The sequence below is a fragment of the Salvelinus namaycush genome, chromosome 20, assembly GCF_016432855.1.
Source record: "Salvelinus namaycush isolate Seneca chromosome 20, SaNama_1.0, whole genome shotgun sequence".
Classification (NCBI taxonomy): domain Eukaryota; kingdom Metazoa; phylum Chordata; class Actinopteri; order Salmoniformes; family Salmonidae; genus Salvelinus; species Salvelinus namaycush.
The window spans coordinates 50836777-50859414 of record NC_052326.1 but is presented as its reverse complement, the minus strand read 5'-3'; the positions used below and the strand labels follow the sequence as shown (position 1 = coordinate 50859414).

Sequence of the window (22638 nt, the reverse complement as noted above, 5' to 3'; positions counted from 1 at the left end):
AACAAGGCAACATGCCAACAAATAAAGATAAACTCTGTGTATATATATAAAACTCTGTGTGTATATATATATATATATATATATATATATATATATATATATATATATATATATATATACACATACACACATGAGTTTATCATAAGTTTAAGAAATGCTATTTATTTATGGGTTACTCTTTTCCAACAGGTGCAAATCTACTGTGCTTGTTGAGTCCTACGACCTTGATACACGTCTCATGTATAAATCAAATACATTTTTACAGTTAGAGCACATGCCACACAGAGAGAACTCACAGACCAACGATCGGATAAAGCTGCCTTAAAGATCCACTTCTCACCCACCCAATCAAATTTAAAACAATTTAAATAAAACATTGGATAATGTACATTCATGCAGGAGCAATAATAATGTTTTAATTTCATCTATTATCAATACAGTATTTGTTAATGTGAGGACGGAGTGGGGAGCGAGTTGTTGTTTATGCTGTTTTTCCACTCACTTTCTGGTCCTCCTCTTCACTGCTGCTCGAGACATGGTTCAGTCAGTCAGTCAGTCAGCAGCGCGCGCACACACACACACACACACACACACACACATGCACCACACACACACATGCACCACACGCACGCACACACACACACACACACACACACACACACACACACACACACACACACACACACACACACACACACACACACACACACACACACATGTCATGTGTGTTGGCTTTGTTGTGCTTTCTGATTGTATGTGTGGTATGATGTTTTCTCCAAGTACAGGAGGAGAGAGCAGGAGACAGACTGAGGCTAGAGGAAGGTCTCCAAACTGCAGACAAAGGAGGTATCCAAGAGACTGAAAGACAGAAGTCTCTAAACTGCAGTGTGGGAGCCACCAGGCTGCAGTAGAGATCTCCACCAGGCCTCAAGAGAACAGTCTCTATATTGCAGTAGAGAAAGGTCTCCAAGTGGCAGTGAAGGAGGTCTCCAGATTGCAGACGGAGGTCTCCACTAGCCAGGCTGTCAGAAGATGCTGTTAGAGGTCTCCAAGGCTGCAGTGGGATGGTGTCTCCAAGGTTGCAGATGAGGTCACCAGCCAGCTGCAGGCCACTAGAGGGAGGTCTCCAGACTGTGCAGTGGGCTGGCTGGGCTGGAGGATGCAGCTGACTTACTGGTGGTGTCGATGGTGAGGTTGATGCCGCTGTCGACGGCATTGTTGTTCTTGTTGGGGGACTGGGGCTGGCTGCCTGTCTGGGATTGGGGGATCATCCTCAACGCAGGGTCCTCTTCCAGATCCGTGTCGTCTATCAGGGGGATGTGGGGCGTGGTGTCTTCTATCCTAAACTCTGGGTGGGTCATGAAGTTATGGATGGACGGTCTAGAGTCTGGTTTTTCCAAGCCTTCGTAGAGGGAGCTACGGAATGCGTTCACGACGCGAATCTGTGGTGGGGAGGGAGAGAAGAGGGAGGAGGGAGAGAAGAGGGAGGAGGGAGAGAAGAGGGAGGAGAGAGAGAAGAGGGGGGAGGGAGAGAAGAGGGGAGAGAGAGAAGAGGGAGGAGGGAGAGAAGAGGGAGGAGGGAGAGAAGAGGGGGGAGGGAGTAAACACAGGAGAGCAAATAAGAATCGTCAGGAAGGATTGCCTCTGGGAGGGAGGAGGGGGGAGGCAGAGAATCCTCTGAGATTGAGAGATGGTCAGATAAAGACCGAGAGGGTTAGGGAGGAGGAGGAGGAGGAGGAAGAGGAAACTGCAGTCTGTGGTCTGCTTTCACAGTACAGTATAATACAGTGAAGTACAGTATAATACAATACAGTACAATATGGTACACAACTCACTCATCTGACGCGCACCTAAACAGAAGGTCATAGGCAAAACACAAGATAAAGTTAACAGTCATATGTATAAACCAAAACCCAATGTGCGATATACCTATAGAGACAAGATACAATATACCTATAGAGATAAGACACTATATATCTATAGAGATAAGACATGTTATACCTATAGAGACAAGACACTATATACCTATAGAGACAAGACATGTTATACCTATAGAGATAAGACATGTTATACCTATAGAGACAAGACATGTTATACCTATAGAGACAAGACACAATATACCTATAGAGATAAGACACTATATATCTATAGAGATAAGACATGTTATACCTATAGAGACAAGATACAATATACCTATAGAGACAAGACACTATATATCTATAGAGACAAGACATGTTATACCTATAGAGACAAGATACAATATACCTATAGAGACAAGACACAATATACCTATAGAGACAAGACACTATATATCTATAGAGACAAGACATGTTATACCTATAGAGACAAGACACCATATACCTATAGAGACAAGACACCATATACCTATAGAGACAAGACACAATATACCTATAGAGACAAGACACTATATATCTATAGAGACAAGACATGTTATACCTATAGAGACAAGATACAATATACCTATAGAGATAAGACACTATATACCTATAGAGACAAGACACTATATATCTATAGAGATAAGACACTATATATCTATAGAGACAAGACACTATATACCTATAGAGATAAGACACTATATATCTATAGAGACAAGACACTATATACCTATAGAGACAAGACACTATATATCTATAGAGACAAGATACAATATACCTATAGAGACAAGACACTATATACCTATAGAGACAAGACACTATATATCTATAGAGACAAGATACAATATACCTATAGAGACAAGACACTATATACCTATAGAGACAAGACACTATATATCTATAGAGACAAGACACAATATACCTATAGAGACAAGACACAATATACCTATAGAGACAAGACACTATATACCTATAGAGACAAGACACAATATACCTATAGAGACAAGACACAATATACCTATAGAGATAAGACATGTTATACCTATAGAGACAAGACATGTTATACCTATAGAGACAAGACACAATATACCTATAGAGACAAGACATGTTATACCTATAGAGACAAGACATGTTATACCTATAGAGACAAGACACTATATACCTATAGAGACAAGACACAATATACCTATAGAGACAAGATACAATATACCTATAGATATAAGACATGTTATACCTATAGAGACAAGATACAATATACCTATAGAGACAAGACATGTTATACCTATAGAGACAAGATACAATATACCTATAGATATAAGACATGTTATACCTATAGAGACAAGATACAATATACCTATAGATATAAGACATGTTATACCTATAGAGACAAGATACAATATACCTATAGAGACAAGACATGTTATACCTATAGATATAAGACATGTTATACCTATAGAGACAAGACATGTTATACCTATAGATATAAGACATGTTATACCTATAGAGACAAGACACAATATACCTATAGAGACAAGATACAATATACCTATAGATATAAGACATGTTATACCTATAGAGACAAGACACAATATACCTATAGAGACAAGATACAATATACCTATAGAGACAAGACATGTTATACCTATAGATATAAGACATGTTATACCTATAGAGACAAGACACTATATACCTATAGAGACAAGACATGTTATACCTATAGATATAAGACATGTTATACCTATAGAGACAAGACACAATATACCTATAGAGACAAGATACAATATACCTATAGATATAAGACATGTTATACCTATAGAGACAAGACACAATATACCTATAGAGACAAGATACAATATACCTATAGATATAAGACATGTTATACCTATACACAATATACCTATAGAGACAAGATACAATATACCTATAGATATAAGACATGTTATACCTATAGAGACAAGACACTATATACCTATAGAGACAAGACATGTTATACCTATAGAGACAAGACACTATATACCTATAGAGATAAGACACTATATACCTATAGAGATAAGACATGTTATACCTATAGAGATAAGACATGTTATACCTATAGAGATAAGACATGTTATATCTATAGAGATAAGACATGTTATACCTATAGAGACAAGACACTATATACCTATAGAGACAAGACACTATATACCTATAGAGACAAGACATGTTATACCTATAGAGACAAGACACTATATACCTATAGAGATAAGACACTATATACCTATAGAGATAAGACATGTTATACCTGTAGAGATAAGACATGTTATACCTATAGAGATAAGACATGTTATATCTATAGAGATAAGACATGTTATAACTATAGAGACAAGACACTATATACCTATAGAGACAAGACACTATATACCTATAGAGACAAGACATGTTATACCTATAGAGACAAGACACTATATACCTATAGAGATAAGACACTATATACCTATAGAGATAAGACATGTTATACCTATAGAGATAAGACATGTTATACCTATAGAGATAAGACATGTTATATCTATAGAGATAAGACATGTTATACCTATAGAGACAAGACACTATATACCTATAGAGACAAGACACTATATACCTATAGAGACAAGACATGTTATACCTATAGAGACAAGACACTATATACCTATAGAGACAAGACATGTTATACCTATAGAGATAAGACATGTTATACCTATAGAGATAAGACATGTTATACCTATAGAGATAAGACATGTTATATCTATAGAGATAAGACATGTTATACCTATAGAGACAAGACACTATATACCTATAGAGACAAGACACTATATACCTATAGAGATAAGACACTATATACCTATAGAGACAAGATACAATATACCTATAGATATAAGACACTATATATCTATAGAGATAAGACATGTTATACCTATAGAGACAAGATACAATATACCTATTGAGATAAGACACTATATATCTATAGAGATAAGACATGTTATACCTATAGAGACAAGATACAATATACCTATTGAGATAAGACACTATATATCTATAGAGATAAGACATGTTATACCTATAGAGATAAGACATGTTATACCTATAGAGATAAGACATGTTATACCTATAGAGACAAGATACAATATACCTATAGATATAAGACACTATATATCTATAGAGATAAGACATGTTATACCTATAGAGACAAGATACAATATACCTATAGATATAAGACACTATATACCTATAGAGATAAGACATGTTATACCTATAGAGACCAGATACAATATACCTATAGATATAAGACATGTTATACCTATAGAGACAAGATACAATATACCTATAGATATAAGACATGTTATACCTATAGAGACAAGATACAATATACCTATAGATATAAGACACTATATACCTATAGAGATAAGACATGTTATACCTATAGAGACAAGATACAATATACCTATAGATATAAGACATGTTATACCTATAGAGACAAGATACAATATACCTATAGATATAAGACACTATATACCTATAGAGATAAGACATGTTATACCTATAGAGACAAGATACAATATACCTATAGATATAAGACATGTTATACCTATAGAGACAAGATACAATATACCTATAGATATAAGACATGTTATACCTATAGAGACAAGATACAATATACCTATAGATATAAGACATGTTATACCTATAGAGACAAGATACAATATACCTATAGATATAAGACACTATATATCTATAGAGATAAGACATGTTATACCTATAGAGACAAGATACAATATACCTATAGATATAAGACACTATATATCTATAGAGATAAGACATGTTATACCTATAGAGACAAGATACAATATACCTATAGATATAAGACACTATATATCTATAGAGATAAGACATGTTATACCTATAGATATAAGACATGTTATACCTATAGAGATAAGACATGTTATACCTATAGAGACAAGATACAATATACCTATAGATATAAGACACTATATATCTATAGAGATAAGACATGTTATACCTATAGATATAAGACACTATATATCTATAGAGATAAGACATGTTATACCTATAGAGATAAGACATGTTATACCTATAGAGATAAGACATGTTATACCTATAGAGACAAGATACAATATACCTATAGATATAAGACACTATATATCTATAGAGATAAGACATGTTATACCTATAGAGACAAGATACAATATACCTATAGATATAAGACACTATATACCTATAGAGATAAGACATGTTATACCTATAGAGACCAGATACAATATACCTATAGATATAAGACATGTTATACCTATAGAGACAAGATACAATATACCTATAGATATAAGACATGTTATACCTATAGAGACAAGATACAATATACCTATAGATATAAGACACTATATACCTATAGAGATAAGACATGTTATACCTATAGAGACAAGATACAATATACCTATAGATATAAGACATGTTATACCTATAGAGACAAGATACAATATACCTATAGATATAAGACACTATATACCTATAGAGATAAGACATGTTATACCTATAGAGACAAGATACAATATACCTATAGATATAAGACATGTTATACCTATAGAGACAAGATACAATATACCTATAGATATAAGACATGTTATACCTATAGAGACAAGATACAATATACCTATAGATATAAGACATGTTATACCTATAGAGACAAGATACAATATACCTATAGATATAAGACACTATATATCTATAGAGATAAGACATGTTATACCTATAGAGACAAGATACAATATACCTATAGATATAAGACACTATATATCTATAGAGATAAGACATGTTATACCTATAGAGACAAGATACAATATACCTATAGATATAAGACACTATATATCTATAGAGATAAGACATGTTATACCTATAGAGACAAGATACAATATACCTATAGATATAAGACACTATATATCTATAGAGATAAGACATGTTATACCTATAGAGACAAGATACAATATACCTATAGATATAAGACACTATATATCTATAGAGATAAGACATGTTATACCTATAGAGACCAGATACAATATACCTATAGATATAAGACACTATATATCTATAGAGATAAGACATGCTATACCTATAGATATAAGACACGTTATACCTATAGAGATAAGACACTATATATCTATAGAGATAAGACATGTTATACCTATAGAGATAAGACATGTTATACCTATAGAGATAAGACATGTTATACCTATAGAGACCAGATACAATATACCTATAGATATAAGACACGTTATACCTATAGAGATAAGACACTATATACCTATAGAGATAAGACATGTTATACCTATAGAGACAAGATACAATATACCTATAGATATAAGACACTATATATCTATAGAGATAAGACATGCTATACCTATAGATATAAGACACGTTATACCTATAGAGATAAGACACTATATATCTATAGAGATAAGACATGTTATACCTATAGAGATAAGACATGTTATACCTATAGAGATAAGACATGTTATACCTATAGAGATAAGACACGTTATACCTATAGAGATAAGACATGTTATACCTATAGAGACAAGATACAATATACCTATAGAGATAAGACATGTTATACCTATAGAGATAAGACACGTTATACCTATAGAGATAAGACACTATATATCTATAGAGATAAGACATGTTATACCTATAGAGATAAGACATGTTATACCTATAGATATAAGACACGTTATACCTATAAAGACAAGATACAATATACCTATAGAGATAAGACACGTTATACCTATATAGATAAGACACTATATATCTATAGAGATAAGACATGTTATACCTATAGAGATAAGACATGTTATACCTATAGAGATAAGACATGTTATACCTATAGAGATAAGACACGTTATACCTATAGAGATAAGACATGTTATACCTATAGAGATAAGACACACTATACCTATAGAGATAAGACACGATATACCTATAGAGATAAGACATGTTATACCTATAGAGATAAGACATGTTATACCTATAGAGATGAGTCACGTTATACCTATAGAGATAAGACATGTTATACCTATAGAGATAAGACACGTTATACCTATAGAGATAAGACATGTTTTACCTATAGAGATGAGTCACGTTATACTTATAGAGATAAGACATGTTATACCTATAGAGATAAGACACGTTATACCTATAGAGATAAGACACGATATACCTACAGAGATAAGACACTACATACCTATAGAGATAAGACAGGATACACCTATAGAGATAAGGCACGATATACCTATAGAGATAAGACACAATATACCTATAGAGATACGACACAATATACATAAGTCACATTATGCATATAGAGATAAGACACTATATACCCATAGAGATAAGCCACGATATACCCATAGAGATAAGCCACGATATACCTATAGAGATAAGACACGATATACCTATAGAGATAAGACACTATATACCCATAGAGATAAGCCACGATATACCCATAGAGATAAGACACGATATACCTATAGAGATAAGACACGTTATACCTATAGAGATAAAACATGTTATACCTATAGAGATAAGACACGTTATACCTAAGACACGATATACCTATAGAGATAAGACACAATATACCTATAGAGATAAGACACAATATGCATAAGTTGCATTATGCATATAGAGATAAGACACGATATACCTATAGAGATAAGACACTATATACCCATAGAGATAAGCCACGATATACCCATAGAGATAAGACACGATATACCTATAGAGATAAGACACTATATACCTATAGAGATAAGACACAATATACCTATAGATATAAGACACAAAATACCTAAGACACGATATACCTATAGAGATAAGACACATTATACCTATAGAGATAAGACACAATATGCATAAGTCGCATTATGCATATAGAGATAAGACACGATATACCTATAGAGATAAGACACTATATACCCATAGAGATAAGCCACGATATACCCATAGAGATAAGACACGATATACCTATAGAGATAAGACACTATATACCTATAGAGATAAGACACAATATACCTATAGAGATAAGACATGATATACCTATAGAGATAAGACACAATATACCTATAGAGATAAGACACAATATACCTATAGATATACGACACGTTATACCTATAGAGATAAGACACGATATACCTATAGAGATACGATGCGTTATACCTACAGAGATAAGACAAGATATACCATATGACACGATATACCTACAGAGATAAGACACTATATACCCGTAGAGATACGACACGTTATACCTATAGATATAAGACACAAAATACCTAAGACACTATATACCTATAGAGATAAGACACGTTATACCTGTAGAGATAAGACACGTTATACCTATAGATATAAGACATGTTATACCTATAGATATAAGACACAAAATACCCAAGACATTATATACCTATAGATAAGACACAAAATACCTAAGACATTATATACCTATAGATAAGACACAATATACCTCAGACACGATATACCTATAGAGATAAGATACTTTATACCTATAGAGATAAGACACGTTATACCTATAGAGATAAGACACGTTATACCTGTAGAGATAAGACACGTTATACCTGTAGAGATAAGACACGTTATACCTATAGAGATAAGACACGTTAATAATAGGTCATCATTGACCTTGCATCACTGGTATACACTGTTTTATAAGGCCATATTGGGTAAAATGCTACTTTAATCAGATCAGTAAATAAATATAAATTACGGTCCCATTCTCATTTGCTTTTCACAATACCAAGAATTAGAACAGGTCCTGGTAGAAATAGTTTTAGTTACTCAGCTCCGTGGTCCTGGAATTGATGATCTAGTCACGTTGGTGGAGTTTAAACACTTGGTCGATGTAAATATCACAGAAGAGTGTAATGATCCAATGTGCGATCCACCTATGTAGAGGTAAGTCACGTTAATAAAGAAATGATCCAATGTGCGATATACCTGTGTAGAGGTAAGTCACGTTAATAAAGAAATGATCCAATGTGCGATATACCTGTGTAGAGTTAAGTCACGTTAAACCTTTTCTCAATAGGGGGTGCTGTTTTCACTTTGTAAAAATTTCGTTCCCAAATTAAACTGCCTCGTACTCAATTCTTGCTCGTACAATATGCATATTATTATTACTATTGAATAGAAAACACTCTCTAGTTTCTAAAACCGTTTGAATTATATCTGTGAGTAAAACAGAACTCAAGTTGGAGCAAACTTCCTGTGAGGAAGTGAGAAATCTGAAATAAGGCAGGCTGTTCTAGGGTCAGTTTATTAATTTGCATGCCTTCTATTGGTCGAGATGCACTGCATACGCCTTCCCCTAGATGTCAGCAAATAGTGAGAATTGGAATGGAGTTGCTAGGCAGATCTGAGGCCATATAAAGGGTCTTGGAACGTGGGGTGCAGTCTTTTCAACATTCGCCATGACGCAAGACAGACCTCAGGATGGCGTTCTGGAAAGCTCCCGTTATAGGCCTTAGATATATCCGGCTCTGATTTTATTCGATATAGGTGTTAAAGACATCATAATGTAGTTATTTTAAACCGAGTTATATCAGTTTATATCAGTATATTGCGATTTTCGGATATTTCTTTGTGCTGCGTTATAGTGAGTTGGGCACGTCTTCGCCACATGGCTAATGTTTACTGCTAATTCCAAAGTTGAAGGCGACAATCTACAACCGAGCAACGATTCCTCTGGACAAAGGACAACTTGCCCAAGATTCTGATGGGAGCTCATCAAAAAGTAAGAAGTATTTATGATGTTAATTCGTTGTTCTGTTGAAAAATGTCAAACTACTATTCCGCCATTAATTTCGGTGTAGCCTCGCTTTAACGCACGCTGTATGTCGTAGTAACGTTAATTTTAAAAATCTAACACAGCGGTTGCATTAAGAACTAATGTATCTTTCATTTGCTGTCCAACCTGTATTTTTTAGTCAAGTTTATGATTAGTTACTGATTAGATTAGGTGCCTCTCCCAAGATTTCTCCCGACATTTTGTTGGCAGCTTGGCTACTATTCTCATTGTATAACCACAATTTGTGCCGCTAAATATGCACATTTTCGAACAAACTCTATATGTATTGTGTAATATGATGTTATAGGACTGTCATCTGAAGAAGTTTGAGAAGGTTAGTGAAAAAATTAATATCTTTTGCTGGTTTATTCGTTATCGCTATTGTTGGCTTGAATCAATGCTGTTGTGTGGTTGGCTATTGTAGTAAGCTAATATAATGCTATATTGTGTTTTCGCTGTAAAACACTTAAAAAATCTGAAATATTGGCTGGATTCACAAGATCTTTGTCTTTCATTTGCTGTACGCTGTGTATTTTTCATAAATGTTTTATGATGAGTATTTAGGTAATTCACGTTGGTCTCTGTAGTTATTCTAGTTGCTTTGGTGAGAGTTGTGATGGTGGCTGCAATGTAAAACTATGATTTATACCTGAAATATGCACATTTTTCTAACAAAACATATGCTATACAAAGCAAGGACCCTATACTAGACCTTCTCACTCCCCCTGAGCGCCCACCAGTCTAGCATACAATATTACAGTCTCTACCGCGTCGCTGTCGCTGTTTGTTACCTCTCTTTCTGATTGCAGGCCCCAGTGAAGGCCACGAGGCGCCACGTTGACAAGTCGCTGTGGTTTTGTGTACCTGTGTGTTGCAGGCCCCAGTGAAGCCACTATGACAGCACCACGTTGACAGTCAGCTGTGTGTGTTTGTTACCTGTGTGATGCAGGCCCCGTGAAGGCACTATGACAGCCCCACGTTGACAGTCACTGTGTGGTTTGTTACCTGTGTGATGCAGGCCCCAGTGAAGGCCACTATGACAGCCACCACGTTGACAGTGAGCTGTGTGTTTGTTACCTGTGTGATGCAGGCCCCAGTGGGCCTATGACAGCCATCACGTTGACAGTCGACTGTGTGTGTTTGTTACCTGTGTGATGCAGGCCCCAGTGAAGGTAACTATGACAGCCACCACGTTGACAGTCAGCTGTGTTGTTTGTTACCTGTGTGATGCAGGCCCCAGTGAAGGACTATGACAGCCACCACGTTGACAGTCAGCTGTGTGTTTGTTACCTGTGTTGATGCAGGCCCCATGTGAAGGCACTATACAGCCACCACGTTGACAGTCAGCTTTGTGTTTGTTACCTGTGTGATGCAGGCCCCAGTGAAGGCCACTTATGACAGCCACCACGTTGACAGTCAGCTGTGTGTGTTTGTTACCTGTGTGATGCAGGCCCAGTAAGGTAACTATGACAGCCACCACGTTACATTCAGCTGTGTGTTTGTTACCTGTTGATGCAGGCCCCAGTGAAGGCCACTATGACAGCCACCACTTTGACATGAGCTGTGTGTTGTTATCTGTGTGATGCAGGCCCCAGTGAAGGCCACTATGACGCCACCACGTTGACGTCAGCTGTGTGTGTTTGTTCCTGTGTGATGCAGCCCCAGTGAGTCCACTATGACAGCCACCATTGACAGTCAGCTGTGTGTGTTACCTGTGTGATGCAGGCCCAAGTGAAGGCCTCTATGACAGCCACCACTTTGACAGTCAGCTGTGTGTGTTACCTGTGTGATGCAGGCCCCAGTGAAGGCCACTATGACAGCCACCACGTTGACAGTCAGCTTGTGTTTTGTTACCTGTGTGATGCAGGCCCCAGTGAAGGCCACTATGACAGCCACCACGTTGACAGTCAGCTGTGTGTGTTTGTTACCTGTGTGTGCAGGCCCCAGTGAAGGAACTATACAGCCACCACTTTGACAGTCAGCTGTGTGTTTGTTACCTGTGTGATGCAGGCCCCAGTTGAAGGCCACTATGACAGCCACCACGTTGACAGTAGCTGTGTGTTTGTTACTTGTGTGATGCAGGCCCCAGTGAAGCCACTATGACAGCCACCACGTTGACAGTCGCTGTGTGTTTTGTTACCTGTGTGATGCAGCCCCAGTGAAGGCAACTATGACAGCCACCACGTTGACAGTCAGCTGTGTGTTTGTTACCTGTGTGATGCAGGCCCCAGTGAAGGCCACTATACAGCCACCACGTTGACAGCAGCTGTGTGTTTGTTACCTGTGTGATGCAGGCCCCAGTGAAGGCCACTATGACAGCCACCACGTTGACAGTCAGCTGTGTGTTTGTTACCTGTGTGATGCAGGCCCCAGTGAAGGCCACTATGACAGCCACCACGTTGACAGTCAGCTTGTGTTTTGTTACCTGTGTGATGCAGGCCCCAGTGAAGGCCACTATACAGCCACCACGTTGACAGTCAGCTGTGTGTTTGTTACCGTGTGTGATGCAGGCCCCAGTGAAGGCCACTATGACGCCACCACGTTGACAGTCAGCTGTGTGTTTGTTACCTTGTGATGCAGGCCCCAGTGAAGGCCACTATGACAGCCACCACGTTGACAGTCCTTTGTGTTTGTTACCTGTGTGATGCAGGCCCCAGTGAAGGCCACTATGACAGCCACCACGTTGACAGTCAGCTGTGTGTTTGTTACCTGTGTGATGCAGGCCCCAGTGAAGGCCCTATGACAGCCACCACGGACAGTCAGCTGTGTGTTTGTTACCTGTGTGATGCAGGCCCCAGTAGAGCCACTATGACAGCCACCACGTTGACAGTCAGCTGTGTGTTTGTTACCTGTGTGATGCAGGCCCCAGTGAAGGCCACTATGACAGCCACCACGTTGACAGTCAGCTGTGTGTTTGTTACCTGTGTGATGCAGGCCCCAGTGAAGGCCACTATGACAGCCATCACGAAGACAGTCAGCTGTGTGTTTGTTACCTGTGTGATGCAGGCCCCAGTGAAGGCCACTATGACAGCCACCCGTTGACAGTCAGCTGTGTGTGTTACCTGTGTGATGCAGGCCCCAGTGAAGGCCACTATGACAGCCACCACGTTGACAGTCAGCTGTGTGTTTGTTACCTGTGTGATGCAGGCCCCAGTGAAGGCCACTATGACAGCCACCACGTTGACAGTCAGCTGTGTGTTTGTTACCTGTGTGATGCAGGCCCCGTGAAGGCCACTATGACAGCCCCCACGTTGACAGTCAGCTGTGTGTTTGTTACCTGTGTGATGCAGGCCCCAGTGAAGGCCACTATGACAGCCACCACGTTGACAGTCAGCTGTGTGTTTGTTACCTGTGTGATGCAGGCCCCAGTGAAGGCCACTATGACAGCCACCACGTTGACAGTCAGCTGTGTGTGTTTGTTACCTGTGTGATGCAGGCCCCAGTGAAGGCCACTATGACAGCCACCACGTTGACAGTCAGCTGTGTGTGTTTGTTCCTGTGTGATGCAGGCCCCAGTGAAGGCCACTATGACAGCCACCACGTTGACAGTCAGCTGTGTGTTTGTTACCTGTGTGATGCAGGCCCCAGTGAAGGCCACTATGACAGCCACCACGTTGACAGTCAGCTGTGTGTTTGTTACCTGTGTGATGCAGGCCCCAGTGAAGGCCACTATGACAGCCACCACGTTGACAGTCAGCTGTGTGTTTGTTACCTGTGTGATGCAGGCCCCAGTGAAGGCCACTATGACAGCCACCACGTTACAGTCAGCTGTGTGTTTGTTACCTGTGTGATGCAGGCCCAGTGAAGGCCACTATGACAGCCACCACGTTGACTCAGCTGTGTGTTTGTTACCTGTGTGATGCAGGCCCCAGTGAAGGCCACTATGACAGCCACCACGTTGACAGTCAGCTGTGTTGTTTGTTACCTGTGTATGCAGGCCCCAGTGAAGGCCACTATGACAGCCACCACGTTGACAGTCAGCTGTGTGTGTTTGTTACCTGTGTGATGCAGGCCCCAGTGAAGGCCACTATGACAGCCACCCGTGTGACAGTCAGCTGTGTGTTTGTTACCTGTGTGATGCAGGCCCCAGTGAAGGCCACTATGACAGCCACCACGTTGACAGTCAGCTGTGTGTTTGTTACCTGTGTGATGCGGCCCCAGTGAGGTAACTATGACAGCCACCACGTTGACAGTCAGCTGTGTGTTTGTTACCTGTGGTATGCAGGCCCCAGTGAAGGCCACTATACAGCCACCACGTTGACAGTGAGCTGTGTGTTTTTTTACCTGTGTGATGCAGGCCCCAGTGAAGGCCACTATGACAGCCACCACGTTGACAGTAGCTGTGTTTGTTACCTGTGTGATGCAGGCCCCAGTGAAGGCCACTATGACAGCCACCACGTTGCATCAGCTGTGTGTTTGTTACCTGTGTGATGCAGGCCCAGTGAAGGCACTATGACAGCCACCCCGTTGACAGTCAGCTGTGTGTTTGTTACCTGTGTGATGCAGGCCCCAGTGAAGGCCACTATGACAGCCACACGTTGACAGTGTGTGTTGTTACCGTGTGATGCGCCCCAGTGAAGGCCACTATGACAGCCACCACGTTGACAGTCACTGTGTGTTTGTTACCTGTGTGATGCAGGCCCCAGTGAAGGCCACTATGACAGCCACCACGTTGACAGTCAGCTGTGTGTTTGTTACCTGCTTGATGCAGGCCCCAGTGAAGGCCACTATGACAGCCACCACGTTGACAGTCAGCTGTGTGTTGTTACCTGTGTGATGCAGCCCCAGTGAAGGCCACTATGACAGCCACCACGTTGACAGTGACTGTGTGTTTGTTACCTGTTGTGATGCAGGCCCCAGTGAAGGCCACTATGACAGCCACCACGTTAACAGTCAGCTTGTGTGTTTGTTCCTGTGTGATGCAGGCCCCAGTGAAGGAACTATGACAGCCACCACGTTGACAGTCGCTGTGTGTGTGTTACCTGTGTGATGCAGGCCCCAGTGAAGGCCACTATGACAGCCACCACGTTGACAGTCAGCTGTGTGTTGTTACTGTGTGATGCAGGCCCCAGGAAGGCCACTATGACAGCCACCACGTTGACAGTCGCTGTGTGTTTGTTACCTGTGTGATGCAGGCCCCAGTGAAGGCCACTATGACAGCCACCACGTTGACAGTCAGCTGTGTGTGTGTTACCTGTGTGATGCAGGCCCCAGTGAAGGCCACTATGACAGCCACCACGTTGACAGTCAGCTGTGTGTGTTTGTTACCTGTGTGATGCAGGCCCCAGTGAGGCCACTATGACAGCACCACGTTACAGTCAGCTGTTGTTTGTTCCTGGTGATGCAGGCCCAGTGAAGGCCACTATGACAGCCACCACGTTGACAGTCAGCTGTGTGCATGTGTTACCTGTGTGATGCAGGCCCCAGTGAAGGCCACTATGACAGCCACCACGTTGACAGTCAGCTGTGTGTGTTTGTTACCTGTGTGATGCAGGCCCCAGTGAAGGTAACTATGACAGCCACCACGTTGACAGTCAGCTGTGTGTTTGTTACCTGTGTGATGCAGGCCCCAGTGAAGGCCACTATGACAGCACCACGTTGACAGTCAGCTGTGTGTTGTGACCTGTGTGATGCAGGCCCCAGTGAAGGCCACTATGACAGCCACCACGTTGACAGTCAGCTGTGTGTTTGTTACCTGTGTGATGCAGGCCCCAGTGAAGGCCACTATGACAGCCACCACGTTGACAGTCAGCTGTGTGTTTGTTACCTGTGTGATGCGGCCCCAGTGAAGGCCACTATGACAGCCACCACGTTGACAGTCAGGCTGTGTGTTTGTTACCTGTGTGATGCGGCCCCAGTGAAGGCCACTATGACAGCCACCACGTTGACAGTGAGCTGTGTGTGTTTGTTACCTGTGTGATGCAGGCCCCAGTGAAGGCCACTATGACAGCCACCACGTTGACAGTCAGCTGTGTGTTTGTTACCTGTGTGATGCAGGCCCCAGTGAAGGCCACTATGACAGCCACCACGTGACAGTCAGCTGTGTGTTTGTTACCTGTGTGATGCAGGCCCCAGTGAAGGCCACTATGACAGCCACCACGTTGACAGTCAGCTGTGTTTGTTACCTGTGTGATGCAGGCCCCAGTGAAGGCCACTATGACAGCCACCACGTTGACAGTCAGCTGTGTGTTTGTTACCTGTGTGATGCGGCCCCAGTGAAGGCCACTATGACAGCCACCACGTGACAGTCAGCTGTGTGTTTGTTACCTGTGTGATGCAGGCCCCAGTGAAGGCCACTATGACAGCCACCACGTTGACAGTCACTGTGTGTTTGTTACCTGTGTGATGCAGGCCCCAGTGAAGGCCACTATGACAGCCACCACGTTGACAGTCAGCTGTGTGTTTGTTACCTGTGTGATGCAGGCCCCAGTGAAGGCCACTATACAGCCCACGTTGACAGTCAGCTGTGTGTTTGTTACCTGTGTGATCAGCCCAGTGAAGGCCACTATGACAGCCACCACGTTGACAGTCAGCTGTGTGTTTGTTACCTGTGTGATGCAGGCCCCAGTGAAGGCCACTATGACAGCCACCACGTTGACAGTCAGCTGTGTGTTTGTTACCTGTGTGATGCAGCCCCAGTGAGGCCACTATGACAGCCCCATGTTGACAGTCAGCTGTGTGTTTGTTACCTGTGTGATGCAGGCCCCAGTGAAGGCCACTATGACAGCCACCACGTTGACAGTCAGCTGTGTGTTTGTTACCTGTGTGATGCAGCCCCAGTGAAGGCCACTATGACAGCCACCACGTTGACAGTCAGCTGTGTGTTTGTTACCTGTGTGATGCAGGCCCCAGTGAAGGCCACTATGACAGCCACACGTTGACAGTCAGCTGTGTGTTTGTTACCTGTGTGATGCAGGCCCCAGTGAAGGCCACTATGACAGCCACCACGTTGACAGTCAGCTGTGTGTTTGTTACCTGTGTGATGCAGGCCCCGTGAAGGCCACTATGACAGCCACCACGTTGCAGTAGCTGTGTGTTTGTTACCTGTGTGATGCAGCCCCAGTGAAGGCCACTATGACAGCCACCACGTTGACAGTCAGCTGTGTGTTTGTTACCTGTGTGATGCAGGCCCCAGTGAAGGCCACTATGACAGCCACCACGTTGACAGTCAGCTGTGTGTGTGTTACCTGTGTGATGCAGGCCCCAGTGAAGGCCACTATGACAGCCACCACGTTGACAGTCAGCTGTGTGTGTTACCTGTGTGATGCAGGCCCCAGTGAAGGCCACTATGACAGCCACCACGTTGACAGTCAGCTGTGTGTTTGTTACCTGTGTGATGCAGGCCCCAGTGAAGGTAACTATGACAGCCACCACGTTGACAGTCAGCTGTGTGTTTGTTACCTGTGTGATGCAGGCCCCAGTGAAGGCCACTATGACAGCCACCACGTTGACAGTCAGCTGTGTGTTTGTTACCTGTGTGATGCAGGCCCCAGTGAAGGCCACTATGACAGCCACCACGTTGACAGTCAGCTGTGTGTTTGTTACCTGTGTGATGCAGGCCCCAGTGAGGCCACTATGACAGCCACCACGTTGACAGTCAGCTGTGTGTTTGTTACCTGTGTGATGCAGGCCCAGTGAAGGCCACTATGACAGCCACCACGTTGACAGTCAGCTGTGTGTTTGTTACCTGTGTGATGCAGGCCCCAGTGAAGGCCACTATGACAGCCACCACGTTGACAGTAGCTGTGTGTTTGTTACCTGTGTATGCAGGCCCAGTGAAGGCCACTATGACAGCCACCACGTTGACAGTCAGCTGTGTGTTTGTTACCTGTGTGATGCAGGCCCCAGTGAAGGCCACTATGACAGCCACCACGTTGACAGTCAGCTGTGTGTTTGTTACCTGTGTGATGCAGGCCCCAGTGAAGGCCACTATGACAGCCACCACGTTGACAGTCAGCTGTGTGTTTGTTACCTGTGTGATGCAGGCCCCAGTGAAGGCCACTATGACAGCCACCACGTTGACAGTCAGCTGTGTGTTTGTTACCTGTGTGATGCAGGCCCCAGTGAAGGCCACTATGACAGCCACCACGTTGACAGTCAGCTGTGTGTTTGTTACCTGTGTGATGCAGGCCCCAGTGAAGGCACTATGACAGCCACCACGTTGACAGTCAGCTGTGTGTTTGTTACCTGTGTGATGCAGGCCCCATGAAGGCCACTATGACAGCCACCACGTTGACAGTCAGCTGTGTGTTTGTTACCTGTGTGATGCAGGCCCCAGTGAAGGCACTATGACAGCCCCACGTTGACAGTCAGCTGTGTGTTTGTACCTGTGTGATGCAGGCCCAGTGAAGGCCACTATGACAGCCACCACGTTGACAGTCAGCTGTGTGTTTGTTACCTGTGTGATGCAGGCCCCAGTGAAGGCCACTATGACAGCCACCACGTTGACAGTCAGCTGTGTGTTTGTTACCTGTGTGATGCAGGCCCCAGTGAAGGCCACTATGACAGCCACCACGTTGACAGTCAGCTGTGTGTTTGTTACCTGTGTGATGCAGGCCCCAGTGAAGGCCACTATGACAGCCACCACGTTGACAGTCAGCTGTGTGTTTGTTACCTGTGTGATGCAGGCCCCAGTGAAGGCCACTATGACAGCCACCGCTGACAGTCAGCTGTGTTTTGTTACCTGTGTGATGCAGGCCCCAGTGAAGGCCACTATGACAGCCACCACGTTGACAGTCAGCTGTGTGTTTGTTACCTGTGTGATGCAGGCCCCAGTAGGCCACTATGACAGCCACCACGTTGACAGTCAGCTGTGTGTTTGTTACCTGTGTGATGCAGGCCCCAGTGAAGGCCACTATGACAGCCACCACGTTGACAGTCAGCTGTGTGTTTGTTACCTGTGTGATGCAGGCCCCAGTGAAGGCCACTATGACAGCCACCACGTTGACAGTCAGCTGTGTGTTTGTTACCTGTGTGATGCAGGCCCCAGTGAAGGCCACTATGACAGCCACCACGTTGACAGTCAGCTGTGTGTTTGTTACCTGTGTGATGCAGGCCCCAGTGAAGGCCACTATGACAGCCACCACGTGACAGTCAGCTGTGTGTTTGTTACCTGTGTGATGCAGGCCCCAGTGAAGGCCACTATGACAGCCACCACGTGACAGTCAGCTGTGTGTTTGTTACCTGTGTGATGCAGGCCCCAGTGAAGGCCACTATGACAGCCACCACGTTGACAGTCAGCTGTGTGTTTGTTACCTGTGTGATGCAGGCCCCAGTGAAGGCCACTATGACAGCCACCACGTTGACAGTCAGCTGTGTGTTTTGTACCTGTGTGATGCAGGCCCCAGTGAAGGCCACTATGACAGCCACCACGTTGACAGTCAGCTGTGTGTGTTTGTTACCTGTGTGATGCAGGCCCCAGTGAAGGCCACTATGACAGCCACCACGTTGACAGTCAGCTGTGTGTGTTTGTTACCTGTGTGATGCAGGCCCCAGTGAAGGCCACTATGACAGCCACCACGTTGACAGTCAGCTGTGTGTTTGTTACCTGTGTGATGCAGGCCCCAGTGAAGGCCACTATGACAGCCACCACGTTGACAGTCAGCTGTGTGTTTGTTACCTGTGTGATGCAGGCCCCAGTGAAGGCCACTATGACAGCCACACGTTGACAGTCAGCTGTGTGTTTGTTACCTGTGTGATGCAGGCCCAGTGAAGGCCACTATGACAGCCACACGTTGACAGTCAGCTGTGTGTTTGTTACCTGTGTGATGCAGGCCCAGTGAAGGCCACTATGACAGCCACCACGTTGACAGTCAGCTGTGTGTTTTTACCTGTGTGATGCAGGCCCCAGTGAAGGCCACTATGACAGCCACCACGTTGACAGTCAGCTGTGTGTTTGTTACCTGTGTGATGCAGGCCCCAGTGAAGGCCACTATGACAGCCACCACGTTGACAGTCAGCTGTGTGTTTGTTACCTGTGTGATGCAGGCCCCAGTGAAGGCCACTATGACAGCCACCACGTACAGTCAGCTGTGTGTTTGTACCTGTGTGATGCAGGCCCCAGTGAAGGCCACTATGACAGCCACCACGTTGACAGTCAGCTGTGTGTTTGTTACCTGTGTGATGCAGGCCCCAGTGAAGGCCACTATGACAGCCACCACGTTGACAGTCAGCTGTGTGTGTTACCTGTGTGATGCAGGCCCTGAAGGCCACTATGACAGCCCCACGTTGACAGTCAGCTGTGTGTTTGTTACCTGTGGATGCAGGCCCCAGTGAAGGCCACTATGACAGCCACCACGTTGACAGTCAGCTGTGTGTTTGTTACCTGTGTGATGCAGGCCCCAGTGAAGGCCACTATGACAGCCACCACGTTGACAGTCAGCTGTGTGTTTGTTACCTGTGTGATGCAGGCCCAGTGAAGGCCACTATGACAGCCACCACGTTGACAGTCAGCTGTGTGTTTGTTACCTGTGTGATGCAGGCCCCAGTGAAGGCCACTATGACAGCCACCACGTTGACAGTCAGCTGTGTGTTTGTTACCTGTGTGATGCAGGCCCCAGTGAAGGCCACTATGACAGCCACCACGTTGACAGTCAGCTGTGTGTTTGTTACCTGTGTGATGCAGGCCCCGTGAAGGCCACTATGACAGCCACCACGTTGACAGTCAGCTGTGTGTTTGTTACCTGTGTGATGCAGGCCCCAGTGAAGGCCACTATGACAGCCACCACGTTGACAGTCAGCTGGAACGGAGGAACTTGGAGATGCTGTCGTAGACGTTCCTCCCCCACATCACAGCCTTCACGATGCTGCTGAAGTTATCGTCCGTTAATATGATGTCAGACGCCTCCTTGGCCACGTCTGTACCGGCTATACCCTGGAGAGAGAGAAGAGGTATGGTTTAATACCGGCTATACCCTGGAGAGAGAGAAGAGGTATGGTTTAATACCGGCTGAACTCTGCAGAGAGAAGAGGTATGGTTTAATACCGGCTGAACTCTGCAGAGAGAAGAGTATGGTTAATACCGGCTATACCCTGGAGAGAGAAGAGGTATGGTTTAATACCGGCTATACCCTGGAGAGAGAGAAGAGGTATGGTTTAATACCGGCTGAACTCTGCAGAGAGAGAAGAGGTATGGTTTAATACCGGCTATACCCTGGAGAGAGAGAAGAGGTATGGTTTAATACCGGCTATACCCTGCAGAGAGAGAAGAGGTATGGTTTAATACCGGCTATACCCTGCAGAGAGAAGAGGTATGGTTTAATACCGGCTATACCCTGCAGAGAGAGAAGAGGTATGGTTTAATACCGGCTGTACCCTGGAGAGAGAAGAGGTATGGTTTAATACCGGCTATACCCTGCAGAGAGAGAAGGTATGGTTTAATACCGGCTATACCCTGCAGAGAGAAGAGGTATGGTTTAATACCGCTACGTAGCCCTGCAGAGAGAGAAGAGTATGGTTTAATACCGGCTATACCCTGGAGAGAGAGAAGAGGTATGGTTTAATACCGGCTATACCCTGCAGAGAGAGAAGAGGTATGGTTTAATACCGGCTGTACCCTGCAGAGAGAAGAGGTATGGTTTAATACCGGCTGTACCCTGCAGAGAGAAGAGGTATGGTTTAATACCGGCTGAACCCTGCAGAGAGAAGAGGTATGGTTTAATACCGGCTGTACCCTGCAGAGAGAAGAGGTATGGTTAATACGGCTGAACCCTGCAGAGAGAAGAGGTATGGTTTAATACCGGCTATACCCTGCAGAGAGAAGAGGTATGGTTTAATACCGGCTATACCCTGCAGAGAGAAGAGGTATGGTTTAATACCGGCTGTACCCTGCAGAGAAAGAGGTATGGTTTAATACTGCTGATACCTGCA

The 22638-nt window shown here is 43.4% G+C and overlaps 1 protein-coding gene across 1 annotated transcript in view; it reads right to left on the bottom strand.

Moving 5' to 3' along the window:
- Nucleotides 1-655: 655 nt before the first annotated feature.
- Nucleotides 656-22638, bottom strand: part of LOC120064861 (plasma membrane calcium-transporting ATPase 2-like) — a 116841-nt gene continuing 94858 nt past the window's right edge. The window contains 3 exon segments of the mRNA XM_039015452.1: nucleotides 656-1442; nucleotides 21459-21517; nucleotides 21520-21643. Of these exon segments, the coding sequence (XP_038871380.1) occupies nucleotides 1113-1442; nucleotides 21459-21517; nucleotides 21520-21643 (513 nt within the window). The 3' untranslated portion in view covers nucleotides 656-1112.